The following is a 10,471-nucleotide window of genomic DNA, read 5'->3' on the forward strand; positions in this document are numbered from 1 at the left end:
TTTGCTGTAAAATGTTTTAATAAACTCGTGAGAAAACATTATATAAAATTAAAGTGTCATGGCACATTCAAGTATTGGAACAGATATAAAGTAACCTGCATCTTAATGGGGAAAGCCCAGTATGTCTTGGTCAGTCTGTATGGAAAGCTGAATTGTAAGATGATTTCTTCAGTGTATCGAGGAAGAACTGCTCATCCTGGAGGTAGTCACGATCCTGTGAAGAAATCAACATGGCATTTGATCATGTTTGAAGTAATTATACTGTGATCTTAAGTACTCATCATGAGCTCTTCTCACACTGGTTACCATTTCTGCAGTGTGCTTGAGTAGAACCAGCCTCGCCTGCAGCTCAGAGGACCGAGGGCTGCCGGCTGAAGCAGGAGGCGGAATATTCAGGATGGATGCCTGCTTAGGATCTGGCAACACTGAATTTAAGTCTGAAAATAAAAATGGCCAAACCTAGTTTGCACATAAAATAACTCTGAGGAGAACCTGATATTAACAGTTGAATGCTCTAGATTGGCAAAAACCAGAGTTTACCTCACCTGTAAAAATAGGTGGCACTATTTGTGGTAAAGGGGTGATGGGAAGGCCCTGTCTCAGCCTCTCTGTTTCCTTTCGCAAATCAGTTATCCTTACTCGCTCCTGTAGCAAAAACAAGGTTGAGATTCTATCAGAGTTGCCATTATATGTACCATAAATATTTCTTATAGAGTAAAAGCCCAACGTGTAGGATACTGTAGTAAGCAAACATACCTGATGGAGGTGCTGCTCCTGCTGCCTCAGCCTCTCCATTTGGGAATGGATAGTCCTGAGTCTTGCCTGGTGTTCAGTCTCTACATGTCTTGCCTCCTGCAATGCCCGTTCTCCTTCCTCATACTTCTCTGTAGCCAGCTACAAACACAAGACGGATGTGTTCAAAAGTGATATTGTTGCTCTATTACATCTACTACAACACTTTGCATAACAGTGGATGAAGTGCTTAGGTCCATATTCTGTTCATTTCCAATTCAATCAAGGGTCAATGTTAATTTACCTTGCTGAAGGCCTCCACCTCCTGGGCTCGTGTCTTCAGTCTCAAGGCTGTACCGCTGAGCCTCTCTTTCTCTCTGTCCAGTTCCTCCCTTTGTCTCTCCAGAGCCTCCCTCTCCTGTGCCACAGCTGCCCCCTTCTGTTTCAGCTCTCCGGCACGCAGCTTCAGGTCTGCTTGTTCCTACAACAGAGAAACCAGGAGAGAAAAGCAATTTAGCGGATCTCTAATGACTTGGAACATCTGAGGCAGAAGTCAGCAAACTTTATGGCCTTGGGGCAACATTGGGTCTTAGGTGCAGTAGAGGGTAAAGCAAATGTTTTTAGAAATATACCCTTGTATTTAAAGATGTAAACACTGAATGCATTTCATATACATATCTATTTTACCAAACTAAGTCTGCTTGTGTAATGAAGTCAATATTGTTTTCATTACCTTAGATTTTAAGGTAAAAACAGGGTAACAGATCAATCGGCCAACAAAATATGACAAAGCAACATAGTGAAAACCAACTGCAATAAGCCCCTCCCCTCTTACGCCCACCTGTGCCAGGCTGAAGATGGAGCCCTCTCTCTGGGCGTCCCTCTCCAGAGCCCGGCTGGCCTCCCGCTCAGCCCGCTCCTGCCTCTGCTTCTCCTGGGCGTGGAACTGGGCCCACTCAGCCGCCAACTTCCTCCTCTCCTCTGCACAGCGCTGCATCACCGACTGCTGCTCCTCCAGCAATGCACTCTGACAGAAAGAGAGACAGCGGGGAGAGGTAAGGGAGAGAGGCATGGAAGCGAGGTGGAGGTCTATCCCACTGTCTGCGCTGATACAGATACTAGACACTAGAGAAACACGACCTTACCTTAGCTCTTTCCAGCTCCTCTCTTTCCATGTTGATGTGCATGCTAAGGGAACGCCTCTCCTCCTCCAGGCCTCTCTGGGTCGACTCTGCCTTGGCCTGCTCTGCTGTCACCCTCCAGCGCTCCTGAGACATACAGTACACAATGAAAAAAAAAAAAAGGCATCTTCACCATCTTGCGAAAAAAGTAGGCTAGGGGTGTAGTAGGCTAACCTGTGCTATACCACTATTTGACAGCAAACATGTATAACAAACAATAATCTATGTAATGTATTTAAGTCTTTAACATCCATCCGAGGCCTAATCTTTTTTCACACCCGGACCTTCTCAAGTTGCCTCTGCTGCTCAGCCAGCTGAGTGTCCATCCTGGCAATGACCTCCTTGAGGTGAGCTCTCTCCTCCGCCATGGCTCTCTGCTGCTGGCCCAGACGGTCCTGCATCACTGAAACATACATTTACACTATGACCTTTACACAGATGTAATGTGATACAACAATGCACTTAGACAACTTCAGAGAGGCCAAGCGTATCTTGTATCTTTGATCCTATTTTGTACATCCTGTTCAAGTGTGTGTGTGTGTGTGTGTGTGTGTGTGTGTGCGCAGGTGCAGCAGTTACTTCGAAGCTGCTCGTCTCTCTGGCGTGCGCCCTGCTCCAGGCCCTGGGCTGTGTGTTCGTGGGTGCTCTCCACCCGAGAAGAAAGCTCTCCCAGCCGGACGGAGAACTGCTCCATCTGCTCAATCACCACTGTAAAAGACCTGAAGGAAGACAGTAGGCTTATTTGTAAATATGACAATAATCTCAGAAACCTGTTGAAAAGTAAGAGAGACCATCTTTCAGTCAGAGGACCTGGTTGAAGCCCTCATGTTGGTAAGACTCTGCCCTAAACAACAAACCAAAAACTCAAAGATTGGCGTTTGGCAGATAAGAGGATAAAAGGAAATAAAAGGAAAATAAAATAGTCCCAGGCTAGTTGTGTACTACTCTGTTGCTGCCTTGACCAACGTAATCAATCATTTTAAATTACACAATTGTTATATTTTTTCCTAACATGACTTTATCCTGTCAAAAGTGTTTCCATTCCGGCAGAATTGAATGTGAACAGATCATTACGCATCTCCAAATAGACTCCCACTCTGCCTTAAGTTTCGTTTTGCTTCTTCACTGCCACCAGAGGGAAGTAACAGTGCACAGTAATGGGAAAAAGAGAGAATAGTCCCATTAAATGTGATAATTACTTGTGTGGTAAAGTCTATGATTTCTGGGAGGTAAGGCAAACCTGCAGTAGAACAGACAATAGTAGCTTCTGACTGTGGTAAATACATCGGTGGGTTTAGACTCTTCATAGGCATTAATGGCGATAGGAAAAAAAATGTAATTACACTGGTATTCTCCTTTAGTGATTTCTAACCTGGTCTGTGATGTTGCGCTTGTGACTGCATCAATCTCCTCATCCTTTAACCTCTTCAGTCTCAGGACCTGGTCTTCATGGTCCTTCTTCATCTCCAAGATAGACTTCCTGCAGGGCAAAGTGGGTCAAATATGACAAATACATGTGAAACTATAAGATCATTTATTTATCTTAAAATGTGTTTATGGCTGTTATATGTACCCTTTCTGATGTTCTCAAGCATTAAACTGCACTATGTAACAGGAAGGTTCAGCCATGTCATCTGATTGGTCAAAGACACATTCCAACCATGCTGTTAATTTTAGATACAGCATGGGTAACTTTGCTATATTGGTATGCCAGCTCTTGTACCCAAAGAACCATTATTGATCTTTGTTGTTTTTTATTTTTATGAATGTATACTACATTGAAGACAACTTTTCAGTCACTACACATGTTGGTAACTGTTGTATAAATGCCACAATACAGTTAAAGATGTTCTTTACCTATTGCATGACTTTTGTACTGTGTTTTATTGCTATATTATATCATAGGTCAACATACAGAAAAATAACTATGGACAGGTCTCTGGTACCTCTGTAGGTCCCTGAGTCTCTCCACCTCACGGTCTCTATCCTGCTGGCTCTGGGCCAGTCTGCGCTGGTGCTGAGCCTGCAGCTCTGAGCGCTCCTGCTCAGCCAGCCGCGTAACCGTGGATAGGCGCTCCATTAGGTCCTCGCACTCCTGCCGCGCCCGCGCCTCCCTCTGGGCTGACGATTCCTCAAGTAGCTTCACACGAGACCTGGAAGTGCAAAGAAATATTTATGTGTCAAGCACGCACACACATTAGCCGCTTGAAGAGCAGGGAGATACGCATAATGAATGCGGCCTGACAAGTTCTGGGAGTGAACTCCTACTTGTGTGCGTTCTCCATGAGCTCCACATCCCGCTTGTGCCGCTGCTGAACACTCTCCAGCAGCATCTGGCTCTGGTCTCGCTCAAGGTGCAGGGTCTTCACCTGGACGATAACACACAGGATCTTAGGCTAGACATATACAGGGAGGTAACTAGGGAAGGGAAGCTGGGGCCGCAGGGTGGTGGAGTAAGTTTAGGTTATTATGCAGTTCATTAAATTATTGCTTAAAAAGAGGAAATGATGAAGTTAGCTCTCAGATACTTAACTCTATTGTTCCTTTGTGTATTATAAGATTTTAATATCCCTGATAAAGCCAACAGTATCTTGTCTTTATCGCTGTACGTGCCAGTTACTCATTCCTACAAATAATGAGCAGGCAGGCATCACGGCCACAACGGCTCCCACACACCTGTCCCTCCAGCTGGATGATGCGAGCCTGTAAAGCCTGATGATCTCCAGGCTGTTGCACTTTCTCTTTCTGTCTCTGCAGGGACCCTGCATCCACAACGCCCCCTAGACCCAGCAACCCAGACTGCATCATCTTTGGGGGAAGAGTAGCCAAGTCAAAAAAACAAAAACAAGATGAATGCGCTCATTTTTGATAAATTCACTAGTAGAGAGACTCTTAAATTTCTTACCTGCTGTTGTAGGAACAGGTGTTGCAGACTGTCGGCTGAAAGTGTCACCTGTTGAGGAGATGGGGAAGGACTTAAAAACACTAAATCATCATTTTAAAATCTCCAACATCATCATTATAAACATTAATAAACACACTTTAGAAAAATAGGAATACCTGTTGCTGGACAGCAGTTGCTGTGTTCTGCATTTGGGTTTGTTGTGGCACGGCTGAAAAGAAATCGACCATGAGTGACCAGCGGGACATTATCGGCATCGCATTGACACTGTGACACTAGACGCTAGAGCAACAGTAGAAAATGCTACTTTATCTAAAATGAAATGATCTCCTACTTCATGTCTCCCTAGGATTACCTACACCACATAGAGCCAGGCAGTATAGTAGACGTGGGGCTGGACAATGGCTGCCACTGCCGCCGTTCATCAGCAGCCTGACTGGGCCATCCTAGTGCGCTGGAGTCCGCAAGGGATGGGAAGTGGTGGGGTTGGGACTGGGGCTGAGGGTGAGGCTGAGGGTGGCTAATGCTAGCAGCGGGGGCTGGTATGGGACCGGTAACTTGAGGGCGGCAGTCTGAGGTGTGAGACGAAGCAAGAGTTCGCGCAAGGTCTGCCTTCGGAGGGAGCACGGGTGGTGAAGGGGATATTGAGGCGGGGTGGGGGCGAGGGGTCGGCTGGGGTGTGGGTGTATACTGGATGACTATCGAGGGGGATTGCGGTGGAGGCGAGGGGGCTGTGGGTGCGGTGTCTGTACGAAAGGAGGAGTTGATGATTCAGTAGAATGTGGGTTGTGGGTTCCCTAAGATTACGAGCACCACATGGAGCCAAGTGGTACGCTCTTCTTCAACAAGAGTTTGAAGAGCTTTTGAGTGCACAACATGGTGTCTGATACATTCAGTTTGTCAAAGTGTCAGATTCTGTGGGCATGCCTGGATATTCTCTCCGATCTGATTGTTAGCACTAGTGAGAGTCTGACTGATCAATCAACTGGGTCAAAGAGAGGAAGACTACTAGATGTGCACAGTTACTAGGGAGGGACTTGGCTTGAAAAATAAAACATGGTTGTTACGTAACACAATACAACTTTTATTACACAAATGTTAAATGGAATGTAACCGAGAAAAAATGAGTCTCCACTGTGCTACAAGAGTAGTTACTTGGATGGATCACCTAGTGCCAATGAGTGAACACCTGGCTTGGTCCTCTCATCTCTGACTGGGGTAGAGTGAGCAGCGGGGCTGGGCGGCCTACGAGAAGTGTCTCTGCACAACACAAAAGGTGTTGATAGTGTCAGTTATTTACATGGATTTCATACATCTAGAGTAACTACAGTATATGGATTTACATGAGAAATCTATCTTACCCAGGTTCCTTGATGGATGTGAACGTGTCTTCTCTGCTCCTGGGAGCTGACGACGGTTTACTGAAGAACAGAGGAGATAATCGTTCAATACTGAGGAACATGAATTTGTTTTCAGCTACTTCTGTGGTAGTATGTGGTGGTGCCTCCACTGCTTCCGTACCTAACAACGGACTCCACATCCACCTCTTCTCCCAGGCCCAAAGAGTCTTCCTGCTTGGACCTTCTCGCCTCCGAGTTTGACACCACTAGAGTCTTCTTCCGGCTCAGCGCTCCTGCCAACCAGTCATCCTCCTCCTCTTCTTTCTTCTGGCTTTTGGGGACCTCTGGCTTGGGGGGTTTGGTGAGGGGGGCGGCCGGGGGTGAGGTGTCTGCTGCCGTTTTTGCTGCAGGCGCGGCACTGCTACCAGTCAGGGAAGGTCTTCTCTCCGCTGAAGGAGAGGAGGGAGTCTTTGGAGTCTCCGGTGAGGTCTTGGGCTCTTTGGCGTCATCCTCGAGGTAATTATACTCATCGCTCGTCTTGAGGCCCAGCCAGTCAGCTGAGTTGCGGGGGCGAGTGGAGGTGGGGGTGGTGGGTGTGGCCGGAGTGGTGGGTTTCGGTTTCCTCTCCGGGGTAGAGGCACTGATATCCTCTGTGGAAAATCTGAGAGAACCATATTGTCTTAATCAAAGATATATACTGTTAGATATTGTACCTCTTTTGGAAAAAAAAGCAATCAATAGCATGCATGTAAAATACTGAGGCTGGACTTCACACACCTGACAGACTGCCTGCGTGACTGGCGTCCTTCAGGAGTGGATGCCAATGTGGGCTGATAGGAACCAAAAGTGAGGTCATCTTCTAGAAAGGGTTCTGACAAATGGGGGAAAAAAACCAAAAATGAACTTCATGATCAATTCATTCTTATAAAGGGTGCTTGCTCACAGCTATGCTAAGCAAAAAGCCATGGTGCTGTTACCTTTAGCACTGGAGGTCTTCTCCTGTTGCTGCCTCTCTAGAGGCTGAGGCTGGTCCTTCCTCTCCCCTGTGGGTGGGCGCTCCAGGAGACGAGGGGACGTCCCACGCTCCAGAATCTCATCTAGCCTGGTACGGGCTCTCTGGGGGAGCTCACTACTACGGACAGACGGAGCAGTGAAATGGGGGAAACCTTTAGGATATATTTCATGATTTGTTTTAGGGGTTAGATGTTCTTGAGTCCTGTCCTGTACAGTGGCCTATCCTGTGTAATTTACCGTCTTGTCCGGTATGATGAGGTTTCTACTGTGTCCTGTCCTGTCTGTTTCTGTAACTTGTCCTATGTAATGTGGGCCTTGAACCAATAGGTGGCTATTGTTTTGTCATGCCCCAAAGTAGTAATGTAGTAATTTATTATTTGAGTATTGTAAATAAGGACCACAATAAGAGTAAAACAGTAAGAGTGAAAACAAGACTGTCTGTAGCTGCTGCTACTTTGAGAAATACTGCAGTGAAGAAAAGTGAAAATATATGTGAAGGTACAAAAGTGCAATGAAATTATTTTGTTTCCTGAAATCGAGACCAATAATCGTGATCACAATATTTAGCAAATTAATTGGGATTAACATATTTCCCATAATTTGAGCCAACCCACATCATGAGATTGTACCACATAGATCAGGGGTGTTACCTTTCCCTGTTGGGCCGAAGCACAGTCTCCTTTTTTTTAGTATTGTCTTTTTCACTGTTAAATCCTAGTGCATCCATTAGGTCATCCTCATCGTCATCAAACGTAAGCTCGTCCCGTTTCTTTGGTGCCTTAACTGGTGATGGAAGAATACACACACACACACACACACACACACACACACATATTTCAGTGGATGTTTTGTTACATAGGAAAACAAAAAACAAAGAAAAAATAATTTAAGGCTGACCTGTTTCCTTCTTTATGATGGGGGATGCTGAAGGAGATAGCCCTGATTTTTCAGGTTTAGCCTTCTGCACGCTCGTTTTAGGTTGTGCCTTGGTTTCCTCTGGAAGCAAATCATCAAGCAGGTCAGCCAAGGGGTCGTCTAGATCTGTGGAGAGGAAATGAGATTCTATTAACACCAACACTGCGGATGTATTGTTTACACTGATGTTTGGATACCAGGCTGTAAAGCAGTCAAATGATATGAAAATATAATACACTTAGATAGATGTTTTAAATATTCTACATATATGCCATATATGTTCATTATTTTTTTCAATATTTTTTAATAGTCAGTTTGGCTGGGCATACATGTTTATACAAGGGAATGCATTAGTTGGATAGCTATTTTGTGGTGCTGAGATTTTGGAAGAAACTGAAGGAGAGGGCATCCAACAAGATTTCTTGAACTAATAAAGCACCATATTAGCTATGGGATAGCCACCTTGTCACTAAATTTGGTCAGCTTTTGTAGCTTTCACCCATCCTAAGCCAACTATCCACATAGAAACTGAAATCTATTGTTACAGTTGACCTGATAATATTCAGCTACAAGCTAAAGGCCAAACTGAAACATATGTCTTTTGAATCTGAATTAATGCAACAATTTGAGAAAAAATAATGCAGTTATCTGTAGAGTACAGCTTTCTGTTTGTTTCTTTTGTTCTCTCCTGTTGAGTTACATCAAGATCAGTCAGAGATGGATGGGCAGCGGGGGCTTACTCACCAGAGAAGGTGAACTTCTTGTAGCCACGTGTTGTGGATGAAGGGGCGGAGCTTGGCTTCTTCCCTTCCAAGGTGGGTTCATCTGTGTGAAGAAGGAAGACAGCTCTCTCTGATCACTGCTTTTAATGGAAACATCAAAGCCAGTAATGATGTGAAGCTAATGGTGAGAAAGTAATTTATGCAGGAACACACTGCACTGAATTACCTGTTCCCTCTGGTTTTACATTACTTTCCGATGTGGGAGGGTCTTTCTTTGTTTGCGTGGGGGCTGAACTGGGCTTTTTCTTTGATGCAAACAGGTCTGCATCCATATCATCCATGTCCTGTGCAAGGATAAACAGAAACACAACAGGCACTGTCAGGGAACCTGTGAACATGTACAGACAACAGCAAAGGTAGGATTAATCTCTTTCTGTCCCCCACCATCCCATTTCATCATTACCTTCATGTTCTTCAGTATGTCATTAGGATCTGCCTCTGAGACGTCAGAGTCCTTGGACAGAGATGAAAATAATTGGCCAAATAAAGAATATTATATGTGTAACCAACCAACCAGGCAATCCTCATCATATATTATCTTTCATACAAGGAGTGTAATGTATACATCTTTATGGATAGAGTCAATTCCCCATGTGACTTCTCTGACAGCTATCTCACCTCAGCGTGGCCACCATCCCTCTTTGCTTCCTCAGCAAGCATACTGAAGAAGTTATCATTGACAGATGAGCTGGAGAAGAAAAGAAACATTCCTTGTAAACAGGAAGAGTAATAGTTTATAGTTTATAGGGTGCTGCTCTCAGTTTAATTCCTTCTGACCTTCTCGACTCACCGATTCACTGGTCCACCACGAGCTGATTTCCCCCTTAGTACTTGTTCTGATGAGCAAATAGATGAAAGAAAATACCATAACATATGAAACTTTCACAGTGATAATACAGTGACCATGAAAACAGGTCTGATCAATTTTGCAGGCGTGTGCTCACTTACTCTTATCGCCCAGCAAGTTGTCAAACAAGCCTTCATCTTCATATGAATCTGGAGAAAACCATGAGGTGATTCAATTCAAGTTCATGATCAGCTCAGAGTATATTGTAGTATACAGTATTTAAGTAACACTGGAGGAACTTACCCTTGGATAGTTTGCTCTTCGGCTTTGAAGCCTGTAAATAATGGAGACAAACATAATATTACACTGCTAGAATAGAGCAGTGTGAATCGGAGGAGAATCGTGGATCCAGCAAATCAGTTGTATACATAAAAAATAATCTTGTTTTCACAGGTTAGGTTGTTAGAACAGATGAATCATTACATTTTTGCATTGGTTCAAGTCTGACTGACTCACCATCTCTGCTGATACCGCTGAATCTGACAGCAAATCTCATTAGGCGTCTCCCGTCACCATTGGTAACCACACTCCGGGTTGCAGATTGACTGGCTTTCGCGGTCAGGGTTACTTGAAAAAACATAATTATAGTTTGCTCATTAGGTTATCCGTCGCATCGTTTCATGTTTAAACACAGTGGTCTTACAGCGACGCTTAGCTGTTTTTAAAATTAGCCAGGCAACTTGAGGTGAAGTCAATCACACCACCGTTACATACCACGTCGGCTGCATGGACAAGCCTGCACGTTAGCAGTTAACTAC

At 44.7% G+C, this 10,471-nt stretch overlaps 1 protein-coding gene across 1 annotated transcript; it reads right to left on the minus strand.

Annotated features, from left to right (window-relative positions):
- Positions 1-82: 82 nt before the first annotated feature.
- Positions 83-9,696, minus strand: fbf1 (Fas binding factor 1). The gene is made up of 27 exons (XM_078284920.1): positions 9,657-9,696; positions 9,485-9,554; positions 9,270-9,320; positions 9,033-9,150; positions 8,829-8,909; positions 8,067-8,210; positions 7,820-7,952; positions 7,133-7,287; positions 6,933-7,026; positions 6,337-6,816; positions 6,177-6,236; positions 5,984-6,075; positions 4,974-5,026; positions 4,819-4,866; positions 4,590-4,721; positions 4,182-4,282; positions 3,860-4,066; positions 3,286-3,393; positions 2,493-2,632; positions 2,198-2,316; positions 1,878-2,000; positions 1,574-1,759; positions 1,037-1,213; positions 757-894; positions 546-645; positions 307-437; positions 83-214 (listed from the first exon to the last, which is right to left on the minus strand). Exons 2-27 carry the CDS (start codon positions 9,524-9,526, stop codon positions 131-133), a joined length of 3,297 nt encoding a protein of 1,098 aa, XP_078141046.1. The 5' UTR covers positions 9,527-9,554; positions 9,657-9,696; the 3' UTR covers positions 83-130.
- Positions 9,697-10,471: the final 775 nt, after the last annotated feature.

This window comes from Centroberyx gerrardi, chromosome 7 (assembly GCF_048128805.1).
Source record: "Centroberyx gerrardi isolate f3 chromosome 7, fCenGer3.hap1.cur.20231027, whole genome shotgun sequence".
In the NCBI taxonomy this organism is placed as follows: domain Eukaryota; kingdom Metazoa; phylum Chordata; class Actinopteri; order Beryciformes; family Berycidae; genus Centroberyx; species Centroberyx gerrardi.